The following is a 15,984-nucleotide window of genomic DNA, read 5'->3' as shown; positions in this document are numbered from 1 at the left end:
AAGTGACCCTGTAGTTAACAACATAACTGTATCAAATCAGCAATTAGAATGTTTTACTCCCCTTAGAGAAACTGAATTACTTTCATTAATCTCTGCATCAAAAGCCTCAACTTGTGTACTAGATCCCTTACCTACACATGTCTATTCAAACAGATAATACCTGAAGTAATTGAACTGCTTCTAAAAATAATAAATTCTTCTCTTAGGATTGGCTAATCTGTGGTTGTTTGAAGAGAGCAACTGGACTTGCTTGAAGATTCTTGAAAACGTTTCGCCTCTCATCCTAAAGGCATCCTCAGTTCTGTCTGACTAATAGGGAGTATCCAGTATTTATCCTCTCATGGATCATCATAGAATCCGAATCAGAATGCTGATGGCTGCATTGTAGGTGGCTGATAAAAGATGTCATAGACACCCACCTCTGTTCAATGATGGTCGTTCCAGGTTGACAAAAATGAACGATTCTCTCTGGCTAAGATGTCTGCCAGTTTTCTGGAAGTCCTCTCATAGGGATCTCATCCCAAAGTGCGTAGAAACATACCTGTGACGAATCTCAGTCATCCAGGTACATAGCAATCTGTGGTTGGTTGAAGAGAGCAACTGGACTTGCTTGAAGATTCTTGAAAACGTTTCGCCTCTCATCCTAAAGGCATCCTCAGTTCCTACAATGCAGCCATCAGCATTCTGATTTGGATTCTATGATGATCCATGAGAGGATAAATACTGGATACTCCCTATTAGTCAGACAGAACTGAGGATGCCTTTAGGATGAGAGGTGAAACGTTTTCAAGAATCTTCAAGCAAGTCCAGTTGCTATCTTCAACCAACCACAGATTGCTATCTACCTGGATGACTGAGATTCGTCACAGATATCTTAGGATCGGCTATGTACCCAAATCCTTTAAACTAGCAGTTATCAAACCCCTGATTAAAAAAACTGACCTTGATCCCTGTCAGCTCTCCAATTATCGGCCAATATCAAACCTCCTCTTTATCTCCAAGATCCTTGAAAAAGCTGCGGCACAGCAGTTATGCTCATATTTACAGAGGAATAACATCCATGAAATGTATCAGTCAGGATTTAGGCCTCATCATAGCACAGAGACAGCTCTGGTTAAAGTAGTAAACGACCTACTGTTGGCGTCTGATCAGGGCTGTGCCTTGCTGCTTGTGTTGCTTGACCTTAGTGCAGGGTTTGATACCACTGATCATTCCATTCTTCTGGATAGACTAGAAAATGTTGTGGGAGTTAAGGGAACGGTCCTCTCCTGGCTCAGGTCTTATTTAACTGATCGCTATCAGTATGTTGATGTAAACGGTGATTTTTCTAGACATACTGAGGTAAAGTTTGGTGTTCCACAAGGTTCTGTCTTGGGTCCACTGCTTTTTTCTTTATATATGTTACCTCTGGGTGATATTATTCATAACCATTGTTATGAATAATATCAGTTTCCACTGTTATGCTGATGGCACACAGTTGTATGTTTCTTCAAAACCAGATGAGAGACACCAGCTTAATAGAATTGAGGAACGTGTAAAGGACATTAGACACTGGATGCTTATTAACTTCCTTCTGCTTAACTCTGACAAGACTGAAGTACTTGTACTAGGACCACATGCAGCTAGAAGTAAGTTTTCTGATTACACAGTAACTCTGGATGGCCTTTCTGTTTCGTCACGTGCAGCAGTAAAAGACCTCGGGGTGATTATTGACCCCAGTCTTTCATTCAAAACCCACGTTGATAACATTACCCAGATAGCTTTCTTTCATCTCAGAAATATTGCTAAGATAAGAAATTTAATGTTACTACATGACGCAGAAAAACTAGTTCATGCTTTCGTTACCTCCAGGTTGGATTATTGTAATACCTTACTGTCTGGATGTTCCAATAAGTGCATAAACAAGCTCCAGTTAGTTCAAAATGCAGCAGCAAGAGTCCTTACTAGAACTAGAAAATATGACCACATCACTCCTGTTTTATCCACACTGCATTGGCTCCCAATCAAATTTCGTATTGATTATAAAATACTACTATTGACCTTTAAAGGACTGAATGGTCTCGCACCACAGTACCTGAGTGAACTTCTGGTCCTTTATGACCCACCACGCCTACTTAGATCAAAAGGTGCAGGCTATCTGCTGGTACCTCGTATAGTGAAGGCTACATCAGGGGGCAGAGCCTTTTCTTACAAAGCCCCACAGTTATGGAACAGCCTTCCAAGTAGTGTTCAGGAATCAGACACAGTCTCAGCATTTAAGGCTACATCCACACGACAACGGCAACGAGATGTTATTTAAAAATATATCGCGTCCAAATGGGCAACAATCAGTAAAATATCTGGTCCATATGGCAACGCAACGCTTGCTGAAAACGATGCAATACACATGCCACACCTCTAGGGGCGCTGTAAGACGGTCCCTTCGGAGACACCAGAACAATAGAAGAAGTAAGGACGCATGCGCGTAATGCGTAAGACTTCATATTAGCCACAAAGTCAGGAAAATCTGTTTGTAAAATTACATTATAATGACCAAATACAATGAAAAGTATTTTTCCAATCTCACCTGTGAAAGGTAATCCCATGTGATCTCGTTTGGACGGCAAACCTGTTGGTACAGTTAAACGCAGCTAATCTTTATTCTCTGCTTTGACCTCTCCAATATGGCGGCGAGGATGACGTATGATTCTACGCGGAAGGCGGCGTCTTTAATGGTCCGGAATAAATTGAATACTACACGTTGATGGATTAATTTGTTTCTCACCTGTGAAAGGTAATCCCATGTGATCTCGTTTGGACAGTAAACCTGTTGGTACAGTTAAAGGCAGCACATGAATCTTTATTCTCCGCTTTGACCTATCCAATATGGCGGCGAGGATGACGTATGATTCTACGCGGAAGGCGGCGTCTTTAATGGTCCGGAATAAATTGGATTAATTTGCTCCTCTACGCCCTTTTTGAGGAATGTATTGTCGGACTTAAATCAACATCTGAAGAGGTGAGATTGCTCCTTTTTTTCCCTATTTTTGCTGGCGGGATTGCACCATTACACAATAAATATTCACAGTGAAAATATTTTGTAAGCGCGTTTCATGAACCAAGTTATAGGATTTGTTGACAACTCGCATCGCATCGCAATGAGAAGATCATTGGCACTACTGGTGTTAAGAATCAGACCATTTCATAAATGAATATTTTGCTGTAGAGCTGCAGTGTTTGTACAATTGCATGTTTTTGCTTCACTATTACTGTCACTATTCTGCTTCTTGCATTACTACTGTGAACTAACACTGAACATAATAATAATAATAATAATAATAATATCCAAGCTTGTGTTTCACTCTCACTAGTGCTCTGTAAGGCTTTTTCCTGGTGATATTCGTTACACTTCTACCCGGCGTGAAGCACTCACAGTCATGTGGTTGTGACGTCATCGTAAACAAAGCCGTTCTACTCATCCAGACGACTTCACAATGGCAACGTTGCCAGATCTTTCCACTCTGGAACCTGTTCTCAAAAAGATTGCATTTTGGGCACCCAAAACGCCGGTGCCGTGTGGCCTAAACGATAAGCAATTGTATCGGAGTCACCTGAATCTGTTGCCGTGTGGACAGGGCCTAAGTCTAGGCTGAAAACATATCTGTTTAGTCAAGCCTTTCGTTAATGGTGCTTATGAGGTAAAGGTGTAGGTCTGGAGGGTCCTCAGACATAGAGTGTTTTGGTAAACTGGGATGCTGTCAGTCCCCCACTCGCTTGCTCACTTGAGTTTTTTGATGGTGTAGTGGCTGGCTGCTTTATGTCCTGGGGCTCCATCATGCCCGTGTTACCTTCTGGCTCTCTCCTTTTAGTTATGCTGTCATAGTTAGTTTTGCCGGAGTCCCTGCTTGTACTCAGCGCAAAATGTATACTGTACCTACTTATTCAGGTGACATTGGGCATACCTGTGTTTTCTCTCCCCCCCAAAAAAAAATCTGTCCCTCTGAGTTACATGTCAATCCTGGGATCGAGGTGCTGACCTCTTCTGCTCCTCGGAGCTGCCTGATCCATCCTGATGCCCTGTGTCTGGTTGGAGTCTCATCACATCGCTCCTGTGGAGGACGGCCCCATATGGACAGTTGAAAGTCACACTTGGAAGACACTCTGGACACTTACAGTAATGCTTTTGTGGCTGAGGACTACAGTTGGCTTGCTAACTTTGGGACTGCAGTTGTCATGAACAGTTTTGCACTCAAGTTTCCAGTAATGAAGAGTTATAACATCAACGAAACTGACTTCATGTTAAAACTGTTAATGTTATAGTCATGTTGTCTGTTGTTGTCCAGGTGAGGACTGGTTCCCTTCTGGGTCTGGTTCCTCTCGAGGTTTCTTCCTCGTGTCATCTGAGGGAGTTTTTCCTTGCCACCGTCGCCACAGGCTTGCTCATTGGGGATAGATTAGGGATAAAATTGGCTCATGTTTTGGGTCATTCAGGCCAAGTTTACATTAGACCGTATCTGTCTTGTTTTCTTCGCGGATGCACTGTCCGTTTACATTAAAACGCCTGGAAACGCCGGGAAACGGGAATCCGCCAGGGTCCACGTATTCAATCCAGATCGTGTCTGGTCCGGTGCTGTGTAAACATTGAGAATACGCGGATACGCTGATACGCTGTGCTGAGCTCTAGCTGGCGTCGTCATTGGACAACGTCACTGTGACATCCACCTTCCTGATTCGCTGGTGTTGGTCATGTGATGCGACTGCTGAAAAACGGCGCGGACTTCCGCCTTGTATCACCTTTCATTAAAGAGTATAAAAGTATGAAAATAGTGCAAATACTGATGCAAATACTGCCCATTGTGTAGTTATGATTGTCTTTAGGCTTGCCATCCTTCCACTTGCAAATGGTAAGTGACGCGCATGCCCGATATGCACTGAGATCACACACACAGCTGCTCAGTCCCGAATCACTGCTTGTGCGCTTCACTCGCGCGCTCTGTGAGCTGCGCAGGGCCGGAGTGCGCACCCTCCAGAGGGCACTCGCTGTTCAGGGTGGAGTGATTTGGAGCGCAGGATGCCTGCGGAGCCGAGCGTATCCGTGTATTGGCGTTGCTGTGTGCACGCGAATCGTGTATTGGCGTTGCTGTGTGCACGCTAATCGTTTTAAAAACGTTAATCTGATGATCCGCTGATACGGTCTAATGTAAACCCCACTTCAGAGTCTGTAAAGCTGCTTTGGGACAATGTCTATTGTTAAAAGCACTATACAAACAAACTTGACTTGACTTGATATATGTATTTATAAACAGTAACGAGCCTTCAACCTAAAAAAAACAAACAAAAAACCTTTTATAGTTTATTGATTTATAGACTATAACCCCCCCATACTGGCTATGATGGAGATTTAAATAAATGGAGCCTTGAGGAGCCTGAGGCATCCAAAAGGATAATTTTACATGCACCATATGGTTGGCTTAATTCAATATTGTGTAGCTGTATGAAAAACTAAGCAATTCAGCATTTTGAATGCAAATAACATCTACTACTAGCACTATTCTAAATATATAATATATAAATAAACAAAAATAAACAAAAACAAGCAAATAAATACAGAAATACTATGTACTATATAACAATCAAATAAATAAATACATTTAAATAGAGTTAAACAAACATATCTATCTATCTATCTATCTATCTAGCTAGCTAGCTAGCTAGCAAGCACTGGGGATTTTTGTTTGCTACACAACCTTACCTCGATCTAAAATGCTGTGATGTTTTTGACAACTGTACTGTTTCTTCACCAAACATCACATTGTTGACAACAGACTAGTCACATTGGGGATGTCATGTCATGGACTCTCTGTTTAGTACAACAGTGGATCCATGGGTGTGAATAACATAGTGTCTTTATTCAAAGTATGGTAAGATAAGAGCTAAAAAAGCACTCCACCCGACATGGCCATAAATTTATCCCAGAGTTATAGTTACACCTACTCAGTGTAGGCCATGTTACTGTTCTTCCTACATATCTCTTCCTGACTGAAGCATGTTCTTTTACTCTCCCAGAGGAGGGTAAAGCTTTCTGGAGAGACTCACCAGATTGGCCAGGATGTAATGGTAGCCTCGACTGTTCTTGCCCAGGGTCACGACCTGAGGGAGGAGAATCAGTAATGGTTAGCCATCCATGTAAGAGCCATCAGGCAGATACAAGGCACTGTGTTTAGCTCTTTCAGTTACGTTTGCATAGCAGACCGTCTTAAACACAGTGGCGGCCTCCTGTGAGGTGACAAAGGAGCTAAATGCTGATGGATGTCTCTTCACTTTGGGAGGGCTGCCTGAGGTGTTGTCACGCTGTGAATAAAAAGACAAGTTTTATCTTCACTCTGTGCTTTTCTGTGTCCAAAATGTAGCCAGGAATGGTTATAGCCTGCATTTAGATGCAACTTTCAATATACAATATGCTGGGAAAAACATGGCTGAAACCGAGAGTATGTGCAAGTACCGCAGACAACAACTGCAACAGTTTCACTGTAGTGGGAAAAGGACAGAAAATTCATTTACTCAAAACTCAATTGTAATGGAAGTCAATAATGTTTAATATATACCACCATATAATGCAAATTCAAAACTGCAATCATGATGCTATAACAGCTTTTAGGTGATTAGCTAAGAAAATGTCTTACCAAAGCTGTTTTTCTATGTAGCTTTTAATGCTTTGCTGCAGTAAATGAAACATTATTCCTATTGCCTGTGTTTTCTCTAAGAGTCTGCAGTATTTATGCACAATCAGGCAGAAAGGCTATGTTTACACATCTTTCATTACAATAACCACAAATACAATATATTCTAAAAGGTTATCCCATCTTCATAAGGATGAATTATATAGAGTTTTATACTCTATGTGCAGTGGGTAATTCTGATTTGTCAGATGATGATTAATTTTCTATAACAGCAATCTCCAGTGTTGGTGCCTTGTAACTGTCAGAGATACAACTGTTTTTTTTTCCTGATAGAGGACATTATTTGTGCTTTGTAGGTATCATGAAAATCTGCCTTTTGTTTTCTTATTTACTGAGAGAGAGAGAGAGAGAGAGAGAAAGAGAGAAGATTGATTGCTGAGGGAATTACTAAATGAGTGTGGGTTTCCTCCGGATGCTCTGGTTTCCTCCTAGAGTCCAAAGATACAGTGTCTTGCAAAAGTATTCATCCCCCTTGGTGTTTGTCCTGTTTGATTGCATTACAAGCTGGAATGAAAATCGATTTTTGGGGAGTTAGCACCATTTGATTTATACAACATGCCTACCACGTTTTTTTTTAATTGTGACACAAACAATAAGATGAAAAAACAAAAATCTGGAGTGTGCATATGTATTCACCCCCTTTCATATGAAATCCCTAAATAAGAGCTGGTCCAACCCACTATCATAAGTCTCAAAATTAGTTGATTAAGATCCACCTGTGTGCAATCAAAGTGTCACATGATATGTCACATGATGTCTGTATAAATCAACCTGTTCTGGAGGAAACCTGACTCTGCAATACTACTAAACAGGCAACATGAAAACCAAGGAGCACTCCAAACAGGTCAGAGACAAAGTTGTGGAGAAGTATAGAGTGCTCCGAGATGATGCTAAAAATAGTAACCATGCGGTCTGCGCGGCCATCTTGGAAGTCACTCGCTCCAGAGCGCTCATAGAGTACACATCATAGAGTACACATTCACCGATTTGTTTCCGCGTTAGAGGGCTTAGAAGCTTGGATTTTTTAAGAATTTAGACATCTGAAGTGATGGAGCACTACTGTGAAAGTTTGGATAAGCAGGCACGGGAGCGTTATGCTGAGAAGGTACGTTTCATTGGGAATGTAGATCCATACACTGTTAGTGAGAAGGAATGGAAAGCTGACCCCAGCTTGTTGCCGCATAATTATCAATTATTTTAGTCAGTGAATAAAATGTAGGCCTAGTATGTAACTTGTACTAATAGCATGTGTACATAAACATTACTAGGCCTAGATCTTAAATGCCATTTGATGCAACAATGCACTGCAGTAGACATAAGCTACCTAATGTGACAAATATATCCATTAATCATTGCTGAAAGTACATAGAAAAGATAAGTTTGTATCACATTTATTTTAGTAACTATGAAATTCAAGACAATTTAACCTACCTGTCACAAAGTGATCAGAACAAATATGGATACAGTCAAGTTGTCCTAAATTTGATCGGTTAATGGCAGCCAGCCACTGTCGTCTCCTCCGCTCGCTTTTCTCTTGTGCTGCAATTCCCTGGTTCGTCACGACTTTAGGGAGTCTGTGGAAGCTTTTGCCACCCTTTTCCCCCCGGCTACTACAGCCAACAATGACACGTATTCGGCATTTTGCTTCGCTGAGCAACAACAATGCACTGACACAGCGACGTTTGACTTCCAATATGGCCGCCGCCGGGTTCGCGCTGATCTCGAAGCACTCTATAGATCAGGGTTGGGTTATAAAAAAATATCCCAAACTTTGAATATCCCACAGAGCACCATTAAATCCATTAGAGCAAAATGGAAAGAATATGGCACCACTACAAACCTGACAAGAGAAGGCCACTCACCAAAACTCTCAGATTGGGCAAGGAGGGCATTAATCAGAGATGCAACAATGATACCAAAGATAGCACTGAAGGAGCTGCAAAGATCCACAGCAGAGATGGTAGTATCTGTCCATAGGACCACTTTAAGCCGTACACTTCACAGAGCGGGACTTTATGGAAGAGTGGCCAGAAAAAAAGCCACTGCTTAAAGAAAAAAAAAACACATTTGGAGTTTGCCCAACACATGGAAGAAGATTATCTGGTCAAATGAGTCTAAAATTGAACTTTTTGGAAATAATGGGAAATGCCATGTGTGGTACAAATCCTACACTGCCCAACACCCTGAGAACACAAATCCTACAGTGAAGCATGGTGGTGGCAACATCATACTGTGGGGATGTTTTTCATCTGCAGGGACAGGAAAGCTGGTCAAGACTGAAGGAAAGATGGATGGCACTAAATGTAGGGAAATTTTGGAGGAAAACCTGTTTGAGTTTGCCAGAGGTTTGAGACTGGGATGAAGGTTCACATTCCAGCAGACAATGACCCTAAACATACTGCTTAAGCTACACTGGGGTGGTTTAAAGGAAAACATTTAAATGTCTTGGAATGGCCAAATCAAAGCCCAGACCTCAATCCAGTTGAGAATCTGTGGTGTATCTTGGAGATTGCTGTACACCAATGCAACCCATCTAACCTGAAGGAGCTGGAGCAGTTTTGCCTCGAGGAATGGGCAAAAATCCAAGTGGGTAGATGTGCTAAGCTAATAGAGAGACTTGCAGCTGTAATTGTAGCAAAAGGTGGCTCAATACAAGGTATTGACTTTGAGGGGGTGAATACCTATGCACACTCCAGATTTCTGTTTTTTCATCTTAATTATTGTTTGTGTCACAAAAAAAAAAACAATTTTCACCTTTAAAGTGGTAGGCATGTTGTGTAAATCAAATGGTGCTAACCCCCCAAAATCCATTTTAATTCCAGCTTGTAATGCAACAAAACAGGATGAACATCAAGAGGGATGAATACTTTTGCAAGACACTGTATGCGGATTAGGTCAACTGTGTACTCTAAATTGCCCATAGGTGTGAATGTGAGTGTGAATGGTTTTTCATCTTTGTATTAACCCTGTGGTAGACTGGCGATCTGCCCCAAATGTACCCCAACTCTCACCTGAAGTCAGCTGGGATTGGCTCCAGCTTCCCTCATGACCCTGATGGATAAGCAATAGACCCCTTGCGCGTGATGTCACTCATCATGTGATAATTTCTCCTGGGGGACAACCAGACACTGTCTTTCCTGTAAGCACGGCTTAATCTGTCTTAAATATGGTTCATTTTTGCGCTGTTTTTGATTGTTCCAGTTGTTCAAATAAAAAAAAAAGATAAAAGGTATTGCCATCTCTCTGGAACTTTGTCTTGATTGTGGCTTAAGAACTTGACTTGGGCATTTCTTTAGAAAGGAAATATCTCTGATCCGGGAGTAGGAGACTATTTTCATAGCAGTGGGAAAACTCACATTTCTGGTTTTTTTTAATCTCTGTTATGAACCCTTTGTTTTACTCCAGCTTCAATAGCCCACAACATATGTGAAAACAGCTCTCTCCAAGGCCTACCATACAGTCGTAGTGTGCGGCCATGATCTTGCCATTTTCTTCACTGACAGTCCACAGAGTTAAAGGCTTTTTGGTCATTCTTTGCGAGTGATTAACCTGGAATAGAATATAGGTTGTATTCAGTCATGTGACTTTTGCTTGCGGGTTTATTTCCTGTGAACAAAGTGGTGGGCAGGCAAACCAATTTGGCTGCCGGCATGCAAAGAGCTAGTGAAACCGTCTCCAACTATTTTCGCAGCTTAGAGGCCAATCCACACTCAAGATACCTTCAGAAAGTTGCTATTCGCAATGGGATAGATCCTTACACGCCAGGAAAGAAGGATTTTTCTGATGATTTGAACAATTATCTATCCGTTGAGTTCCCCAACATCTCAAACTACCCGGTGCTACAGACATCATTCTACATGGAAAAACAGATGAAACCTGAAAGAGCATGGAGGCATACATATTTTTATATGTGGCTTGGTTAAAGATCTGGGGATCAAGACACTCCAAGATAAATCCTGTATTGTTTATGCCCAGGTAAGTTGGCATTTTGGAGCTTTTTGTATGCTTGTTTGCGATGATTGCTCGGACACTACAAGTTTTAGTATCGGGTGTAAACAAACCACAGCTGCTCAATTCCCAGTCCTCCCTGCTCATCTCATCCAGCAAATGATACCGTACGATTAAAAACAAAACAAAAAATAGAGAAAATGCAGTGAGAAAGTACATTCCAACATCTGTGTAGCTAATGTAAGGCCACAAATATACATTGTCACTCCAATCATTTCAAGGAATTTTGCATGTATTGTTACGATCTGGCTCAGAATCGTAACAAAACCAAGGAGGACACGGGACACGAGATTACCAAATAATGAAAGAATTTACTTAAGAAAAGGAAAACTATATACAACATGTATGTTCAAAACATGTTAGTCAGTAAAATCAGTAATGTTAAACATTTCAGACATGCAATATTAATGTAGTAAAACTAAATGTATGAAAAGAAATTAAATACAAAACCATAACAAAAACAAAGCAAAACGGCAGACGTGCGCCCAAAGACACGAGAAGCAGTACAAGCAGCGTCAACAACGACAGCGGACATCTTCTCCAAGTCCGGCCTTTTAAAGGGAAAAAATCAGGTGTGGCCTTAACAAGCGCCAAAGCCACGCCTATAAGCGCTCACAGAAAGAGTGACAGCAGAGCTCAGAGTCGTCACAGTATCATAACCACTGATAAGCTCTAATTTTTGTGTAGATCTATCCTTTGGTTCTTTCTGAATTACTGTGGTGCTTGAAAGTTTGTGAACCCTTTAGAAGTTTCTATATTTCTGCAGAAATATGACCTAAAACAACATCAGATTTTCACACAAGTCCTAAAAGTAGATAAAGAGAACCCAGCTAAACAAATGAGACAAAAAATATTATACTTGGTCATTTATTTGTTGAGGAAAATGATCCAATATTAAATGTTAGTGGCAAAAATATGTGAACCTTTGCTTTCGGTATCTGGTGTGACCCCCTTGTGTAGCAATAACTGCAACTAAATGTTTCCGGTAACTGTTGATCAATCCTGCACACCCAGCTTGGAGGAATTTTAGCCCATTCCTCCATAAAGAACAGCTTCAACTCTGGGATGTTGGTGGGTTTCCTCACATGAACTGCTCGCTTCAGGTCCTTCCACAACATTTTGATTGGATTAAGGTCAGGACTTTGACTTGGCCATTCCAAAACATTAACTTTATTCTTCTTTAACCATTCTTAGGTAGAACAACTTGTGTGCTTAGGGTCGTTGTCTTTCTGCATGACCCACCTTCTCTTGAGATTCAGTTCATGGACAGATGTCCTGACATTTTCCTTTAGAATTCACTGGGATAATTCAGAATTCATTGTTCCAACAATGATGGCAAGCTGTCCTGGCCCAGATGCAGCAAAACAGGCCCAAACCATGATACTACCACCACCATGTTTCACAGATGGGATAAGGTTCTTATTCTGGAATGCAGTGTTTTCCTTTCTCTAAACATAATGCCTCTCATTTAAACCAAAAAGTTCTATTTTGGTCTCATCCGTCCACAAAACATTTTTCCAATAGCCTTCTGGCTTGTCCACGTGATCTTTAGCAAACTGCAGACGAGCAGCAATGTTCTTTTTGGAGAGCAGTGGCTTTCTCCTTGCAACCCTGCCATGCACACCATTGTTGTTCGGTGTTCTCCTGATGGTGGACTCATGAACATTAGCCAATATGAGAGAGGCTTTCAGTTGCTTAGAAGTTACCCTGGGGTCCTTTGTGACCTCACCGACTATTACACCTCTTGCTCTTGAAGTGATCTTTGTTGGTCGACCACTCCTGGGGAGGCTAACAATGGTCATGAATTTCCTCCATTTGTACACAATCTGTCTGACCGTGGATTGGTGGAGTCCAAACTCTTTAGAGACGGTTTTGTAACCTTTTCCAGCCTGATGAGCATCAACAACGCTTTTTCTGAGATCCTCAGAAATCTCCTTTGTTCTCCATGATACACTTCCACAAACGTGTTGTGAAGATCAAACTTTGATAGATCCCTGTTCTTTAAATAAAACAGGGTGCCCAGTCATACCTGATTGTCATCCCATTGATTGAAAACATCTGACTCTAATCTCACCTTCAAATTAACTGCTAATCCTAGAGGTTCACATACTTTTGCCACTCACAGATCTGCAATATTGGATCATTTTCCTCAATAAATAAATGACCAAGGATAATATTTTTGTCTCATTTGTTTAACTGGGTTCTCTTTATCTACTTTTAGGACTTGTGTGAAAATCTGATGTTGTTTTAGGTCATATTTTTTCAGAAACATAGAAAATTCTCAAAGGTTCACAAACTTTCAAGCACCACTGTAGATTATTCAAGTAATCCAGTAGTAAAGCTTTTTGAGCTGTAGTTTTCTTTGAACTACAGATGCCCGACATCTTCAATATTGCTTGTCTTCACTACGTAAACAAAGTTCGCTTGTCCCCCAGGACAAGGGTTGTTACCCTTGTCCTGGGGGCTGCCTGTAATCTTTGAGATCTGCAAATTGAAATTGATGCATAGTACACATTTATTTGGCCTACAAAGTCACACTTCACCCTATAATATTTTGGTGACAGATACATTCTAGATTAAAGAATGTTTTTACATAATAATAATAATAATAATAATAATAATAATAATAATAATGTTATAATTCAAATCATAATGTGTGATGTCAGTGCAAGGGGTCCATAGGTAATGGATGGATGGATGAACTGATGACTAAATGAGTAAAAAGTGTGATCTGTCATTCTTTAATTAATTAAAATTTAAATTGGTGCAAAATTGCTGTAGTATAAAATAAATAAATTACTTCCAACCCAAACAATTCAAAACCAAGTCGTGCTGCTGTAAGAAACTAATCAGCTTCAGGGTGGTCGCAGTACTTCCACTTTGATTATTGATTATTTTCCTGTAACAGTTCCCTGTTGTATTCCATTCCTTACTTTGAAGTTTATTTACAAATAGCTTTGTTTAATGAGTTCATGAATGTATCTTACATTAGAGTATTAATCTCTCTTTTGCGTAAATGCTTATGAAGAGAATTCATTGAACAGTGAAAGAACTGCTATTGACCTTCCATTATGAATACATTGGATTATAAATAAATGGATTTTTCATTATTTGGGGTATGTCACCACAAGTCCAGTTGTTCAAAAAATTAAAAGTTGTTTTACTGGATATTCTAAATCTACAATTAATTATCTTTAGAAAATCAAGTTTGGAGAAAATCAACTGTAAACTTTGAGATCTGCAAATTGAAATTAATGCATAGCACACGTTTATTTAGCCTACAAAGTCACACTTCACACTATAATATTTTCGTGACAGATACATTATAGATTAAGGAATGTTTTTTACATAATTAGATATAATAGTCATATCATAATAATTGTATAATTAAAATCATAATTTATATAATGAGAAAATTTACACTCACTGGCCACTTTACTAGGAACTTGTTCTTGATTCTAAGATACCTGTTCTTGGCTGGCTGGAGTGGAAACCAGTGTGGTCTTCTGCTGTTGCTGTCATGCTCCACCCCGGACATCCACTCCGGAGATTATGGATCTCTCATGCCAGCACCGATCTGGGACAGGAATTCCTTTTCCCCTGAACTCACTTCCTGGTTTTCACTGCTGTGTATAAATAGGCTGTTCTCAGACTCTGTTTTTGCCAGAATGTCTCATTCGTTTTCCCTAGCTGGTTCTGTGCCTTAATACTTTTTCATGGTTTTTTTCTCTCCAGTGTTTTTTCCCCTTGTTCATGTTTTTTTGCACTAGCTTTTTCTCATTTATGGTTTGTTGCACTAACGTTTTATTTCTTGTTCATGTTTTTTTGCACTACACAGCAAAATCCCCAGTGTTGAATTAACACCCAGAGTGTTGATTTAACACCCTACTGTGTTTATATAGGTCCAACTGGACACAAATTAACTCTGAAAGTGTTAATTCAACACTGAGGAATTTGCTGTGTAGTGTTTTTCTTGTCCTTGTTTGCCTCGTTTGTTTTGTCAAGTTTTTGTCTCCTTTTTTACATGAACTATTTTTGCTACCTTTTTCCTGGATTAAAACCACCTCATTTATTGGATTACTGTCTGAGTCGTGTTCTACTTTTGGATCCTATCTCACCACACCTCCAGCGCCCAACTTAACAGTACGTTCTGGCCAACATGGGTCCAGCAGAACTGACCCATCTGAGAATGGCTATACAGCAGCAAAGGACTTTCCTTGGGACCCACCAACAAGACCTACAACAAATTACCCAGAACCTTGCCACCCTGTCCAACACACTCAACCTTCTCATCACACATATGCAGCGCTGTCAAGCCGTGCCTACCCCTGCTCAGCCATCTCGCCAGCTCGGCCTTTCTCCATGAACCAAGCCTTCCAGCGCCTCAGCCCTACAATGGCAAACCAGGCACTTACAGATTGTTTTTGTCTCAATATTCATTGATCCTAGAACTGCAACTTCTGGCCTTCCCCACAGAATGCTCCTGGGTAGCATATACAGTAACACTTCTCACTGGCAAGGCCAGAGAGTGGGGAACAGCAGTCTGGGATGCCAATGCACCCTTTTGTTCCAGTTTCAAGGATTTCTCCGAGGAGATGAGGTGAATTTTCGATTGTTCTCTGTCTGGCCGGGAGGCGGCCAGAGAGCTCATGGAGCTGCGGCAGGGGTCCTGGTCTACCTCGGATTATGCCATCGAGTTCCAGACATTGGTGGCTTCGTGCAGTTGGAACGAGAATGCCCAGATCGACGCATTCCTGCATGGCTTGTCATCAAGGACGAATTGGTATCATGGGAACTGCTGTCAGGCCTCTCCAGCCTCATGGACCTCACCAACTGCATTGATGCTCGGATCCAGCAACGGCTGGGAGAAGAACCACCCCAGATTCACCTCCTCTCCACCTCCTGCCGTGTCTGTCGAACCCATGCAGGTAGACTGGGTTCGGGTGTCAGTGGAGGAACGACATCGCCGGTGGAGCACGGGGGCCTGCTTCTACTGCAGTCAGCTGGGACACATCTGTCAAGCCTGCCTGCTAAAAGGACGAGCCCACCAGTGAATCAAGGTGCCCTGGTGGGCAATGTTCGGAACCAGTCCCCCGCTAATCGTCCATTACTTTCTGTCATCGTTATCCGTGACAACCAGCATCACCACCTCCAGGCCCTCGTCAACTCGGGGGCAAAAAGGAACCTGATCTGCTCCGCCACTGACAAGCGTCTGGGAATCCCGCTACTTGCTCTTGACGTCCCTCTCACTGTCCTG

The 15,984-nt window shown here is 41.4% G+C and overlaps 1 protein-coding gene across 2 annotated transcripts in view; it reads right to left on the bottom strand.

Annotated features, from left to right (window-relative positions):
• Positions 1 to 15,984, bottom strand: part of gria3b (glutamate receptor, ionotropic, AMPA 3b) — a 476,246-nt gene that overhangs the window by 131,861 nt on the left and 328,401 nt on the right. For both annotated transcript variants that reach the window (XM_060927491.1, XM_060927492.1), the window contains exon 5: positions 6,076 to 6,129. In XM_060927491.1, coding sequence (XP_060783474.1) covers positions 6,076 to 6,129 — 54 coding nt within the window. The remainder of the gene's footprint in view (positions 1 to 6,075; positions 6,130 to 15,984) is intronic.

This window comes from Neoarius graeffei, chromosome 8 (genome assembly GCF_027579695.1).
Source record: "Neoarius graeffei isolate fNeoGra1 chromosome 8, fNeoGra1.pri, whole genome shotgun sequence".
Taxonomy (NCBI): Eukaryota; Metazoa; Chordata; class Actinopteri; order Siluriformes; family Ariidae; genus Neoarius; species Neoarius graeffei.
The sequence above is the reverse complement of the archived record's forward strand: the minus strand, read 5'-3'. Positions and strand labels throughout refer to the sequence as shown.